Source organism: Panthera onca, chromosome A2 (genome assembly GCF_046562875.1).
Source record: "Panthera onca isolate mPanOnc1 chromosome A2, mPanOnc1 haplotype 2, whole genome shotgun sequence".
Lineage (NCBI taxonomy): Eukaryota > Metazoa > Chordata > Mammalia > Carnivora > Felidae > Panthera > Panthera onca.
The window spans coordinates 163570152-163585581 of NC_138340.1; the positions used below are offsets into that span (position 1 = coordinate 163570152).

Genomic DNA, 15430 nt, shown 5'->3' on the forward strand with positions numbered 1-15430 from the left:
CTTTCCATTTAAGCTCTTTGACTCCAGAACGACCGCCCTTATCTGGAGGAGGAGAGCGGTTTATGGCACGTTCTTTCCACGGCTGCCACGGGGACCGAGAACGCGGACGACAGCGATGTGGGGGCACGACACAGCACGTGCGGAGCGTGGGGTGTCGCTGGGCTTGTCCCCGAGGTGGAGGCGTGCCAGCCGTCCATGCGAATGGTGCACACTTACTTGTAACGTTGTATCAAACACCACAAGCTTTGAACTGGTGGGAACGATGTCGTAACACTTGTGTGACCTCATGAAGCGCATGTAGACGCCACTCTCTGAGTCTTCTGCTGAAAAGGAAAGAAAAAAGGCAGATGTCAGTAGTGACAAAGGACTTCCTCATCAGCTGAAGAGTACGTATGAGAGACCAGACTTCATGGAAACCGTGAGCGGTCTGCCGCATAAGAGTGAGAAGGCAAAGACGTTCACTCGTGCTGATTCTTTCTGTTCAACACTGCTGGACGCCCTCACCGGTACGGAAAGGCAAGGAGAAAACCAAAGGCGTACGGACGGCACAGGAGAAAGGAAAACTGTATCTGCAGACTGTATGATTTTTTTTTTTACACAGGAAGTACCAAAGAATCTACAAAAAGTTCCCAGGCCTAAAAAAAAAAAAAAATGAGGTTAGCAAGGTCATGATACAGCGTTAATGAAAACAAACATGTAACTTACAAACAAATACATAATCTACATAATTGCTCAGCGGAAACATGGATCTACACAGGGAGACAAAGCGCTGAAAACAGTAACTACGTGGACATGTACGCAGATTATTTAAATCTTCGTAAATGTTAATTGACAGTTGGTGAAAGGGATGGCAGTGATTCCTGGGGGGTCACGGCACATTCGTACCGTGGGGGGTACGGCGTATTTGTACGTGAACCGCCCGCCACCACCATCCAACCGATGACGCAGAAATCTGGGCTTCCTCCTTGTCCCGCCGCCTCCTCCACCCTCACCCATTTGTCACGACTCACTGCAGAGTGTACCACAGATGTCTCCTAATCCGTCCACGTCTCTCTACCTCCACGGCTGCTGGCCTGGCTCCGACAAACGCCCTAACTTCCTGACTGGTCTCTCCGCTTTTGATCTTGTTCTCTTCAACGGCTGCCCACACCGCGCCCAGAATGGATTCGGTCACGTCACCTCTCTGCTGAAGACACTTCAACGGCTTTCAGGAAAGACAAAATCCTTCAAGACCCGGCCTGAAAGACGCATCCCCTCTGGATCCCCGGCCTCGTCTGCCAAGTGCCTGCGCCCCAGTGTCCCCGCAGCTGCGAGGCCTTCTCTTAGTCCCTCCTAAATGCGACGCTCTCTCCTTCTACAGGAGCTTCAACCACCCTCTCCTCCATCTTCAACACTCTGCCCATCTCTTCTTGGCCCCGTGAAATCCTCCCGCACTAGAGCTCAGCTCGAGGACACGACGGGGAAGTTGCGGAACCGGAATTTAGACCCGGATGCCTCTAGATTCCAAAGCTGTGATCCCAGCCGGGGTGATGGATCGCCCACCGCCCCTGCCTGCTGTGGCCTTGCTCCTAACCTGTCCTCACGGTTCAGCTCTAAGTAGAGACCTCCAAGAGACTTCTCTGACAACTTTGCTCAGCCCACACTGATCTGTACCTTTGGGGAAGATTAAAACTACCTGGAAGAAAAATTACTTTATTGTATTTAGGAATTAGCAAAATAAGTGTTCAACAGTGTGACACTGAGCAAGTTCCTCGACTGTGGAAGGAGCCCTTGGTATTCCGGTATTTCCTACTATCGTAAATGCTCAGTATATGCCGCCTGGTTTGCCAATTTCGTGACAAACCACGTGAACACCCCCAACTCTCTGTGTTCACTCCTGACCTCTCTCCCAGGTACCATACTTCGTAATTCTACCATTCCCGTCACCTCCCGGCCAGCTCCCTCCTCCAGTATCTCCCCTCCTGCACGTGGGATAGTCCGGCGTCTTGGTCTGGCGTTCATGAGCCTCCGTGGTCCCCGCCTCCCGTCCCCACGTCAGCAAGTGGCTCCCTGCCAAGTTCCCTGCCGGATTTAATCTTTCTTGCTTGTCTGTTCCACTTTAACTTCAACGCCTTTCTCTACTTTTCCTTGTCCCATTTCAGCCCAGCCTCAGATGCCAAATTATCCACAAAACAGGTGAACGTTTGAGTGTTCGCTACGGGCCAAGGATTTTTATATTGTACGCTAAGTGTTAAATCAATTACCTCCTTCAATTTATAGAACGACTCTGAGGGCAAACGCCTTAATTTCTTCGCTCTGCGCACGAGCCAACGGGAGGCGAGGAGGGGCTGAGGAACTGGCCTAGAGTCAGCACCTAGAAGTAACCAAAGAGGGATCCAAATCCACGTCCGAGAGAGACTCCGACGCGTCTCAAGAGAACTCCGCAGTTTCAACTATGCACGCACGCACGTCCGACCGACGCCCGGGACGTGCTATGGTCCACACCCCGTGTCCCCGCTGAGACATAAAGATGAACAGCACAGGCGCAGTCTCTGCCCCCCCCATGCTCACACGCTGGTGGAGAAGGAGGGCACCCGGACAGGCGCCGCGTGGCAGGAGAAACCCTGGACAGCGTGAGGTCACGCGGGTGCACAATCCCCCCGGGGCCACAAAGGCAAGGAAGTCTAACCACCTCCCCTTCTGAAGGCGTACCGACGTCCACCTGGGTTTCTCATCAGCTGTCCCTTTACAGCTCGTTCTCGGCGATCCGTGCAGCCCGAATGCTCTTCTCCTTCTGGGGCGATCCCTCCTTCGAACGACCGGGATCTTACTCATCCACTGCCTTCGTTCATTCAGCGAGTAACTACCGCGTGCGGTCTCGGTGTGGGTTCTCCCGGAGCGGGTCAGTTCGGATTTGCACGAGGCTTCTCTCATGACCTCGGTCTCGGGGTTATGTGTTTTGGGGAGAAGACCGACCGCAAGGTAAGGCGCCATCTCACCCCACCGCATCAACGGCACCTGCCGTCGACACGACTTCCCACGTGGCTCGGTAGCATCTGTCGGTTTCTCGCCGGCGGTGACTTTCTCCTCTTTCCGCGCGGCAGCCTTTGCGAGGCAGTCTGCACCCGTGGCCCACGTTCAAAGGGTCAGGCATAGTTATGGACCACCTCCTCGAGGGGAGGGCAGGTACCTGAATTACTCAGAAGTCTTCTGCACGGGACTATCTACCTGTCTGTATCAGTATGGATTCCTAACGTTCATTTTATACTCTGACTTACAAACCTACACCGCACGGGGAGGGGTGAGGAAGGCCGCGGGGCGCCCACCCTCCCCGCCGGCGGATCTGTGCGTGGCTGGGGAGCAGGCTCCGCGTCCAGACGGCCTCCCGCCCCGGCTCTGACGCCCCGCGGGCGCCCCCAGGACTTCCCTGCTCACACACACGGCCTCCACGTCAGCGGGGAGTTTGCGGAGAGCTGGGCTCGCTGAGGTCTTTCTCCGTGCGTGCTGCCTCGGCCGGCGGTGGTGGTGCGATGGCGGCTCCCCCGGTCCCTGCCCCAACACACACCAGCCTCCGCGACAGGAGAGATGCATTTCCTCCGTCACCAGTGTCTTTCATCAGTATGGCGCTTCTGTGACGGTTCACGAGGCGGTAAGGCAACGACGAACAAACTGTTACCAGAGGTCCACGCATTATTCAGCAGGCCCTAGTTTTTCTTCCCCCCAGGACGGCACAGGACATTCAGCCCTGGCTCGTCAGGCGCCTCTCGGCTGAGGGTTTTGAGGAGGACCTACAACATTTTAAAAATTGTTATGTATTTTTTATTCAGGAAGGGGCAGAGAGAGGGGGAGAGAGAGAATCCCAAGCAGGCCCCACGCGGTCAGCACAGAGCCCGACACGGGGCTCGAACCCACAATCCGCGAGATCATGACCTGAGCTGAAGTCAAGAGTCGGACACGTAACCGGCTGAGTCACCCAGGGGCCCAAATGTTTTTTTTAAATGTGAGAAGCTTGGCCAAAGAAAGCAAGATGTTAAATATGTAAAGCACATTACGACAAAATTTGAGTCTGTAATAAGGACAGATTATTACTGTTGCGATAAAACGGCATGAATAACAAAAGCGTTCGTGACTTAAGTTAGGAAAATCAAGCGAAATATTATGAAACGTCGTGGTTTCCCTCCACGGAGTGTAAACTTTCAGATTATCGGCGGCACCACTCGTATTATTTACGCTCTGATGAAGTCTCCAATCGCAAGTGAAGAAAGAAATGGGATGAAACAGAAAGTAAGAGGGATGTGGAATTAAAGTAAAAAGAAAAAAACCCCAAACCCAAGACCATCCAACGAGAACAGGTTGTCTGGAACGCGTGATTCAAGTTCCCGAGAACGCAAGGAGTTCGGACTCCCACTACTCGCAGGGAGCCCGGGGCTACGACGGCATCGGTGTCCCGTTCCTCGTTCCTGGCCCTGCTGTTGCAGGTCGTCCCGGCACGGGAGCAGAATTACGGAGCATCACACTGGCGCTTGAGCTACTGGGTTTGGAAGGACCCCTCCTCCGAGGACGCGCTGACCTACCGCTGGCCGAGCGGCTGCTGAAGGGGACTACTGGGAAGCAGAAACTGGGGTGAGGGGCTCGATTGCTGAAGGTTAAGGAAAGAATTCGAAGAACGCAGCAACTAAGTGTAAACGCGATCACACACACGCGGGGTGGGAAAGCGTGAAAGCCAGCATTTCCTAGGGCAGGTCCGACTCCGTCCCCCCCGACAAGCCCTCGCTACCTCACGACACACTACATGTCGTCGCACAGCACAGGGTCTCCACCACCTGACCCCATTCCCCGCTCCCGGCCTCCTCTCCGACCACACCCTCTGGGAATCGTCCACTCTCAGGCCGGACTGACACTTCCCTTCCAAAGGATTCTGTGAAGTGTGGGAAGTTCAGCCCGGGGAACGCGCTCCTTGGGTTCCTGCCTCCGCTCTGCGCATGCTGTCCTGTGTTCCGGAAGGGCGTCCCGTTTCTGGCCCACTGAAATCCCACCTGCCTTCTGGCAGCTGAATAGTGGCTCCCCAAAATCTGTGCCCAGCTGGAACATCAGAACGAGACTTTGTATTTGGAGTGAGGGCCTCTGCGAGTGAAATTACAGCAAGGACCGGGAGACGAGACCAGCCTAGATTAGGTTGGGCCCTAAATCCAAAGACCAATGACCTACAAACCACAGAAGTCGAGACACAGACGGAGGCGGCCACGGGAGGACGAGGCAGGGGCTGAGTCACGCAGCCACAGGCCAAGGGCCGCCCAGGACTGGGGGCGACCCCTAGAAGCTAGGAGAGTCAAGGACAATCACCTTGAATGAAGTTCTATCGTTCTAAGCTGCTATGTTTGTGACGGGGTCTCAGAAAACTAACGTAGCTTCAAAGTTCAGTTCAAGGACCCGGAACACCTTCCGTGAAGCCTTCAAGTCAGAAGTAATTGCTCCTTTTAACATTCCCATTAGTGCTTTGTGAGCAATTAGCTTCTGGAGTCGTGGTACGCCTTGTACTAAAGTTACAGGTCTGCTTTCCTTTTAGACTGTAGCTTTGTGAGACACCGGACAGGCCTCCAGCAAGTTCCCAGGAGGTGTCAGGACAGGCTCGCACCTGCTGAATGGCAGAAAGACTCATGAGTAAAATGCAGAGGACCAAGTATGAGTCCAGGATTACTGTACTGCCTATCTATCCTCGGAGACAGAGACAGACACAGAGAGACAGAGCAGGCGAGGGTCAGAGAGAGAGTGAGACACAGAATCCGAAGCAGGCTCCAGGCTCTGAGCTGTCGGCACAGGGCCGGATCCGGAACTGGACCCCATGAACCATGAGATCGTGACCTGAGCTAAAGTCGGACGCTTAACTGACTGGGCCACCCAGGCGCCCCCCAAAGCACCCCAGTTTAAAAGAATGCTGGTGAATCTAGATTTAATGATCAGTAAAGAAACTTTACTTATACACCTTTGCAAGACTGAAGGGTTGAAAAGGGATGTTTTTGTGATGAGATGATGCATTTGTGGAAGTGCCCCATGTAAGTTTTTTAAAAGTGTAACAGCATTAATCTAAAGCTTGAAAAGTGGTTGCAAGCATATTTTATATTGAAACTATTTTCTAATTCCACTGGACAAAACAAAAAGTAACTGAATTGAGTAAAACTGCAGAAGACGTTAAAATGTCCACGTTATTATACACGGATTTTAAAACCCTGAAAATACAGCAAAACAACTTGACAAATTCACATTTCAGAGGTAACCTCTAGAGTCATAAATTACTTTTTATAACACCGATTTACGTGGAATTTTAATTTAGCAAGACTCTGTAAAAACTGAATTCTAAGATGCTGTGATGCTCTGGCATTTCTAGCCTTAATGGTACGAAGACGAAAAGGACAGACTGTCACTGATAATTAGTCTAAGAAAGGCGAGACTCCCACAGAAGGAGAGCGAGACGAAGGGGCAGGTGGAAGGTGCTGGAAGTCTGGCTGGGAGTGGCTCGCAGACGGCTCAGTGGTGGGGATGGGAGAGAAGGGAGCAGCGGCCGGCTTCGGCGATGCAGCGACTCCCTAACCGTGTTGAGGCGGGACGCCTTCTGCCTGCTCGGGGCCAGACGTGCCGGGAGACCATTCGTTCTCTGCAGACAGCAAGCAGGTCAGGGGACACAATTAAGGCCTGTACAGAGGGCGACTGCTCCCTTCCGTGTGCTGTCCTAACTAAATCGGCCCCTGGCGTCCTCCCCGGCAGATGAAAACCACGAGCCAGTCCCAGGGTTGACTTAACAGAGCCGTAGGGGCTGGGGGCCTACAGGACCGATGGAAGGGGGAGCCCCTCACAGGGATGGTGGCCTGTCCTTGGGGGCAGGCTTTTCAAGCTGCCGTCAGGCAACCGAGGGGAAGAGGCTCTGCTAGGCCACGGCCGGCAACACGCACACCTGACTCCAGGCCACATCCCGCCTCCTTCATTTGCCACGACTGAACACTGCACCTGGGGTGACATCACGGGTCACGGTCATAGATCCAAACCACATCTCAAAGAGCTAAGTGTGCATGGATGAAGGCATTTTGAAACAAACATCACGTGTCACCCCGAACTTCACTGAGAAACCCTCTAAACAAAAAGCCCGACTCCTTATCTCCAATCCCCACGAATTTTTTTAAAATATATTTTTCATTTTTTTTTAATGTTTATTGAATTTTAAGAGATATATAGAGAGAGACAGAGCATGGGCAGGGGAGAGACAGAAAGAGAGGGAGACACGGAACCCGAAGCAGGTTCTAGGCTCTGAGCTGTCAGCACAGAGCCCAACGCGGGGCTCGAACTCATGAACCGTGAGATCATGACCTGAGCCGAAGTCAGACGCCCAACCCACTGAGCCACCCAGGTGCCCCTCCAATCCCCACGATTTTAACTTAATATACAGACCTTGCATTCTAATTCCACTAAAGATCAATGTTAGTTTTTCTTTTAATTTGTTAAATGTTTATTTTTGAAAGAGAGAGAGAGAGATAGAGGGAGGGAGAGACAGAGAGAGAGGGAGACAGAGAATCTGAATCAAGCTCTGTGCTATCAGCACAAATCCTGATGTGGGACTCGAACTCACGAACCATGAGATCAAGGCCTGAGCCGAAGTCAGATACTCAACCAACTGAGCCACCTAGGTGCCCCAATGATAGAGGGTTTTTTTTTGTATTTTTCATTTTTTTAATGTAAAAAATTAAAAAAAAATTTAATGTTTATTTTTGAGACAGAGAGAGAGAGAGAGAGAGAGAGAGAGAGAGAGAGAGACACAAAGGGGGGGGGCAGAGAGAGAGGGAGACAGAGAATCCAAAGCAGGCCTCCAGACTCTGAGGTGTCAGCACAGAGCACGATGCGGGGCTCAAACCCACAAGCTGTTGAGGGCATGACCTGAGCCCAAGTTGGACGCATGACTGACTGAGCCACCCAGATGCCCCTAAAAAAATTTTTTTTAATGTTTATTTATTTTTGAGAGAGAGAAGGATTGCGAGTGGGGGAGGAGCAGAGAGGGAGAGACACAGAATCCAAAACAGGTTCCAGGCTCTGAGCTCTCAGCCCAAAGCCCGATGTGGGGCTCAAACTCATAAACCGTGAGATGGTGGCCTGTGCTGAAAAGTCTGATGCTTAACCCACAGCCACCCAGGTGCCCCAATATGTTAGTTTAAAAAAAATTTTCTTTTATCCTTTATTCTACATTTTGAAACACAAGTTTACCTAATACATACGGTATCTTTTATTTTTTTAGAAGACCATTGAAAATAGTTGAGCAAGAAATGGGAACGAGAAAGTTGAGGTATACGGGAAAGACCACACTCATGTAAGTTTCCCTAAAGTGCTTAGAAACGCAAATAGTAACAAAGCCAAAGCTTAAATATAATTTTACAGGTATGAGGTTTACCCACTCTATCGGTAAAGTTCTTTTCCAAGAAGTAGGATCCTGTTTTTGTTACGAGGCAGTAAAATAAATGCAGTGCATTCGATTTGTTCTCTCCATGCTTTCTGCATTTGGGTTCGAGCGTGCCAGAGGTAAGCACCTCTGCGGAGGGAAATGGATCAGCTCTGCTAGGCAAGGGCGGTCAAAGACTTGGTAGAAAGAAGTGTGGGTAGGTAAAGGCACGCCGGCTCCCCAGCGGGTGCAAAACGGGCTGCAATAAATGCCCAAGAGATGTCACAAACAACGCCGTGACCTTGAAATTGTATGGGATTTCCCCCCCATTTCAAAATGGCTTCATGTTTAATCTTGGGAACCACGCGACTGAAGCATCCACCCTCCCCTACGTTCCCTCGTTCTTAGGACACAGATTATTAAGCTGAAGCAACGGGGAGGACAGAGGTTAGTTCACAGAGGTCAAGTCCCAAGCACCGATGGGTCGGCAGGGTGGAGACCGCCCTGACGGCGAAGGCCAGGAATCACTTCACTGCTGCCCGGCGGCTTCTGTCAAGTATGTTCCCAGCAATTTAAAGGCGTTTCCTTCTCTCTCTCTAGCTTACTAAGGATTTTGTTAAAGGCACGTATTTATCAATTGCTATTTCGGTGTCTACTGAGATGGCCAGAGGGTTTTCTCCTTTAACCTGCTGACATTAATTCCTTAGCGATTTCTTAAGAAGCTGCGGTTTTCTTGCATTTCCAGGACAACGCCCAGCGTGGTCACCGTGCAGCGCGTGGCTCCTTTTGCTGATGCTTACGCAGGGGTTCTGCCCGTATTTTCAAGGCCAGGCTAATCATCGGGTTTCTTCCGTGCCATCAGCTGGTCTGGGTGTCAGGATGAAGCTAGCTTCAGGGAATGAGCGTGGAAGCTGCCACCTTTTCCTATGCCCTAAAATCACGTAACTAACTTACACAGTACTTGTTCCTTGAAGGTTTTACAGAGTGCACCACTGACAGGCTGAGCACTGGCCCTCTTTTGCAGGGGCAGGGGAAGGAAGGCTCAGGACTTTTTTTTTTAAGCTTATTTATTTTGAGAGAGAGAGAGAGAGAGACAGCGCTGAGTGGGGGAGGGGTAGAGAGAGAGAGAGGGAGAGGGAGGGAGGGAGGGTGGGAGGAAGAGGAGAGAGAATCCCAAGCAGGCTCTGTACTGTCAGCACACAGCCCGAAGCGGGGCTCAAACCCACTAACTGTGAGATCATGACCTGAGCCGAGATCAAGAGTTGGACACTCAACCGACTGAGCCAGCCAGGCGCCTCGACTTTATTTATTTTGAGAGAGAGAGAGAGAGGGCACACACGAGCGGGGGGAGACGCAGAGAGGGAGGGAGAGAATCCGAAGCAGGCTCGATGCTGTCAGCATGGAGCCCACGTGGGCTCACAAACCATGAGATCACGACCTGAGCCGCGATCAAGAGTCAGAGGCTTAATGGACAGCCACCCAGGCGCCCCAAGGCTGAGGACTGTTAATTCCTTTTTTTAAGAAACAGCTTTATTGAGCTATAATTCACACCCATAGATAGAGTTCACCTATTTAAAATGTACGATTCAACTAAGACTACTTTTGAATTTCTTTTATGATGACTGAAACGAGTTTTTTTAAATTTATTGATATAATTTGGTCTACTCAGGTTTCCTTTAAATGCTATTTCCTAAATCTTCGCATTCACAATTAGAGATCCACCCCCCCCCCCTTATTTCTAAAGCTTTGCATGGTCACTCACGACATTCTTGAACACATTTGACAAAGGTTTACCCACTTTTTTGGTCTTTTCCCAGAACTAAGTTTTTGGTTTTCTCGAGCAAGACTACCTTTTGTGTTCGTTTTCACTGACTGCTGTCATTTCAGTAGGACTTTACGAGGGAAAGGAGACAAATGAACGTGTTCAGCAAGTCACGTGGAGTCACAGCGTGGCGGCCCAGCCCAGTCGGGTGGGCAGAGACCGGGAGTCCCCCCGCAGTGGGCGATTCGGGCAGGACGCTGCTCGCGCTGACCCGTCCCCCTCGGCCACGGCTTAGGCGCTTGTCCACGGTGCGCGCACACCCCTGGGTCCGGCAGTACGGCGGGTCCTCCTGCAGCGGGCCCTCTGGCCCCCCCACCGTGGCGCACCGTCTGCAGAGTGGGGCGCGAACAGGAGACCCCTTTATGGGGCCCCCGGGCTCCTCCCCCAGGGACTGCACGTCCCAGCGGGACGGGGTGTGGAAGCCAGAACGGGACAGAGCTAGACCAAACCCAGGTTAGAACTGTCACCACCTTGGGTGTGACCTCGGGCAGGCGCCCGCATTTCTCCACTTGTCATGCGGGGATAACGCTATCTCCTCGCAGGGTGGCTCGGAGGGAACGGGGACGGTCCGACCCCCGGTCCCCAATGCTGCCGACTGGCCAGCGCGGGCAGCGCTCACGTCAAGTCCGCCAGCACACGTGCTAAACCACTGGTGACTGCGACCCCGAAAGTCCCCCTCGGCTGCCTCGTGGGCCCTCCTCGGGCCGTCACCTCGGCCGTACCTGCGGGCACTGTCCTGCCCGGCAGGGGAGGCAGCAAATGCTATACTCCTGTCACTCAATCCACATATAATCCTATTAGCTGGAGGCTGCTAGTCTGTCCCAGTTACGGATGAAACTGACGCTCGAAATAACTGGCCTGAGGTCTCGCGGCGACTACGTGGAAGGAACGGGACTCCAAGCTGGCTCTGCCCCGTGCTCTCGGGGACTGTGACACGAAGGACATGTGCAACTCAAGGGGGGCGGGGCACACATGCGCTCCAAAGCTCGAGAAGTCCGTGTGGCAGGTGAGAGCCAAACACAGGGTATAAATCCGCACGTGAGAACGCGGACGTGTGTGTTCCTGAGGAGGTCCTCACGGAACAGGTGACCTATAAAACACGTGGCAGCAGCTTGCTGCGAGTGACAGGTGACCAATATATAACGGTAAATCACGGGGGTTCCCATGAATTCAGATTCACAGGATACAGCTCAGAGCAGGGAAGCAGCAGCAAATTAAGCAGATTAAAAAGTGACAACAATTTAACTCAGAGGTCCCCAAATTGGTTTCCTCCTCCGGACGGCCGCCCCGTTTCTCATCGGAGATAAGCGAGGCTTCTTTCCCCCTGACGTCAGTGCCGCTGCCATCCCAGCCACAGAAGAAAGATCTAAGAGACGTTTTCCTCGGTTGCCGGATTACGTAAGCAGGTCCTCTGCTGTCACCCCGCACGCCCCCACCTGTCACCACTCTGTGATCGGGAGGCAGTAACTTGGCAAATGGATTTCCACCGACTGCCTTTCACAGAAACGCCTTATTTCTTTATAAGAAAGAACACTTTCTAAAACGCGAAGCTTATGTGCCCGAGTCGAGTCGAAAGCTCCTCACACGGGGAACAAACATGTACTGGAAACGGAAGTCGTCTTCACCACGGCATCTTTGAAACACGGCAACCGTTAAGTTTTCAGTCCCCACCCTCACGGAGCTCACAAGTCAGTGACAAAGAAACATAAGGAAACGCGTTTCTCCTTAACAGCCCATATAGATATCCAGGGAGGACATGCGAAGTCCTCTCTGGGGCTGTCGGAAAGGCTACCCCAGGGAAGTGACATCGGGGCTGAGAGCTGACGAAAACTAGCAGGTGGCCGGGAGGAGAGGAAGAGCAGCCCGGGGAGGGGCGCGCGGCCTGCAAATGTCCGGCAGCCGAGGTACCAAGCAGGGCGGCCGGGACAGGTGCAGGGAGCCACGAACACAGACACACAAGAAGGGGAGGCAGGGGCAGGCACCAGGGATGGCGGAGCGCAGGGCAGGAAACCTGAGCACGGCAGTGATGTGACTTGTATGTGTGTGTGTGTGTGTGTGTGTTTTTATTAAAAAAATTTTTTTTAACGTTTATTTATTATTGAGAGACAGCATGAGCAGGGGAGGGGCAGAGAGAGAGGGAGACACAGAATCCGAAGCAGGCTCCAGGCTCCGAACTGTCAGCACAGAGCCCGATGCGGGGCTTGAACTCACGAACCGCGAGATTGTGACTGGAGCCGCCGAAATCGGATGCTTAACCAGCTGTGCCACCCAGGTGTCCCACGTATGTGCTTTTATAAAACACCTCCAGGGGCAGCAGCTGAAGTTGACTGGAGGGTGGGGCAGGTGCTGGGAGACAGCGGGCTGCTTAACAGGTCAGCAGCAACACGGACGGGCTGGCCCCCAGTGACGGCAGGAGTGACAGGCACTGGCAACGGTCCGAGGGCTCCATCACCCGGACGCGGGCACACGAGCTCCGGCATCACTCCTGTTACAACGACAGCGAGGCGGATGTGAGGCCACTTACTGAATTCGGCCGGCCGAAACCAGGGAGGAGGGGGTGCAGGAGGCCAGAACAGAGGCCGTGGGCGAAGTGGTCAGCAGAGATGGCCAGCGGCAGCTGCGTACTCAGGAGAGATGTGGGTGAGGTGTCTGTTTGGGCATCATCAGTTATTAAGCACTGTGGTCACGAAATCCGTGGGATTAAATTTTTATTTTTTAACTTTTAAAAAAGATTTTATTTTGAGAGAGACAGAGACTCTCAAGTAGGCTTCACGCTCAGAGCGGAGCGTCGAGCCCGACGCGGGGCTCGATCTCACAACCCTGAGATCATGACCTGAGCCGCAATCAAGAGGTAGACACTTAACTGACTGAGTCACCCAGGCGCCCCTAAATACATGGCATTAAAACACGGGGCAACAGGCCCCGGGGTAAGTGAAGTGATGGCAGAGAGCAAGGCGGCGGACAAGAAGGCGGGTAGGCACTGGGCACGGCGGCCGGGAGCAAGTTCGACATCCCATGCTCTGGAAACAAGAGTCGGAACCATCAAGGAGAGAAAACCAACGGCCAGACGTGCGTGAGGTGGCCACGAGGGGGCTGTGCGGTACACGGGAGCAGAGACCATCTTTGTGGACTGTTACTAAGAGCTGAAGGTAAGAAGGGGCCTGACAGGTGTCCCCTGGAGTTTGCACCAGGCAGCCCCTGGAAATGGCCTCAGTGGCTCAGGCGGAACGTGCCGGAGGTGGGAAAACGTAGAGGGTTTCTGAGTAAAAGAGGATTCCGGGCTGGTTACGCACCCTGGCTCAGAGCACAGGACCGTATTTGAAACCTGGTTCCCCACCTTCCCACATACGTCCCGGAGACAGTGACTAAACCTCTTACTTTCTTGATTTCTTCCTCTATAAAATAGGGATGACAAAAATATTTATGTCTCGAGGCTATTGTGAGGATTAGACAAACGTGAACACTTACAACAGTGCTCAGTGCACTTCATACACGCTGGTTAGGAGAACCTCCAATACCGGATATAAACCATCTTTCCATTTCTTTCGAGTCAACTCCAAATGCTCTGTCAGGCTTCCCACTTTTCAATCCACAGAGGGGCGCCTGGGTGCCTCAGTTGGTCAAATAAACGTCTGAGTCTTGATTTCAGCTCAGGTCAGGAGTTCAGCTCACAGTCTGTGAGTTCGAGCCCCACGCAGCACTCTCTCTCTCTCTCTCTCTCTCAAAATAAATAAGTAGACTTAAAAAGCCTCAGGGATCCCAGTATAACATCTTTCAGGGACTTTGCAGCCCACGCAGAGCTGCAGGATGGGACCATCCTGGGCACTGTGCCGCCATCTGAATCATGGGTCTGGACCGTGGCCCCCTGACTGGTGGGGTCGCAGCTGAGGGCGTTCACGGAGCAAAGTCGGTCTTGAGAGGGAAGGTCATGGAGACCAATCCTTCATGGAGAGGACCGGACTGCTGTCTCAGCTCCCGAGGACTTTCTGGAAGTTGCTCGTGAGGCCCAGCCAACAGATCCCGGTTTCAAATACCTCGAGTTGCCCCTCTTTATCTCAGGTAGTCAGGATCTTTCCATTTCAGGTAATGACACCTCCCCAGGCCACAAGACAACCGTTCTATCTCATCAAATCTAAGATACCATCAAATGTGAAGCTAGAGCCTAACTTTAGAGACATTAAAATGTATACCTAAAACCTATTAAATATGGCAAGCTTTTAAATATGGGTCAGCTAGAGATGAAAACAAATTTTTTTAAGTTTATTTTGAGAGCAAGCGAGCATTTGTGTGAGCCCGTGGGGGGGGCGGGGGGGGGGAGGGGCAGAGAGAGGGGGAGAGAGAGAATCCCAAGCAGGCTCCGCACTGTCAGCACAGAGCCCGACTCAGGGCTCAAACTCAACCAGCTGTGAGATCATGACCTGAGCCGAGATCAAGAGTTGGACACTCAACCGACTGAGCCAGCCAGGCGCCCCGAGGGAAAAAAAAAAAAAAAATTAATTGTAAATATTTCATAAAATTGTAACTACTTTTATAATTAAGAGAGAATCTGTTGTCTGAGATGAGTATGTAAACGGTAGGGAAGGCCAGAGTTTGGATGATAGATGATCGGAGCCTTCCAATAATCTAGAACAATCTAATCATTATGGAGAGGTACCCAAAGGTGGGAGGTGGGGGTGGGCAGACTACAAACCTATCACTGTAGCGTCTCTACCACCAGAGGGCAGCGCTGTTCACATGAAAGCCAACGTCCCACCAAGTGGACTGGGCTGAGCCTCACTGGGCAGCGGCTCTGAGGCCAGTGATAAGGGGGTGCTCTGACAGGTCCCGGCAAAAACATAGAGAGACAATTCTCCCTGAAGTCAGAGCAGTGTTTCTCAAACTTTTCACTGCCCAATCCCCCTCTGAAACTTTTTATATATTCCCCCCCCTACCCCCCAACCGTCCTACGCCTGTGAAAACTATGATCTGGCAGAAATATATCCGTTCATGTAACACAGCCCTTTGGAGAGCCACGAGCCACTGTAATATGTAAGATTTTTTGTCCCCTGACAACAACCAATCTTTGGTCGCTTTGCTCCCCCAGTTGACAATGAACGCGTCTGAGCGAGCACCAATTTTTGGTTCTGTTTATAGAGTGGTTGCCGCTTGCTTTAGGCCGTATTTTTGAATCAGAAGGAAAAGCTCAAGCTCACCAGGTGCAGGCCCTGTTT

The 15430-nt window shown here is 52.3% G+C and overlaps 1 protein-coding gene across 10 annotated transcripts in view; it reads right to left on the bottom strand.

Annotated features, from left to right (window-relative positions):
* Window positions 1-15430, bottom strand: part of PRKAG2 (protein kinase AMP-activated non-catalytic subunit gamma 2) — a 256695-nt gene that overhangs the window by 39422 nt on the left and 201843 nt on the right. For 6 of the 10 annotated variants that reach the window (XM_078437362.2, XM_078437357.2, XM_078437365.2 and 3 more), the window contains one exon: window positions 217-323. In XM_078437362.2, coding sequence (XP_078293488.1) covers window positions 217-323 — 107 coding nt within the window. The remainder of the gene's footprint in view (window positions 1-216; window positions 324-15430) is intronic. The other 4 variants (XM_078437360.2, XM_078437378.2, XM_078437384.2 and 1 more) reach the window with 1 other exon arrangement.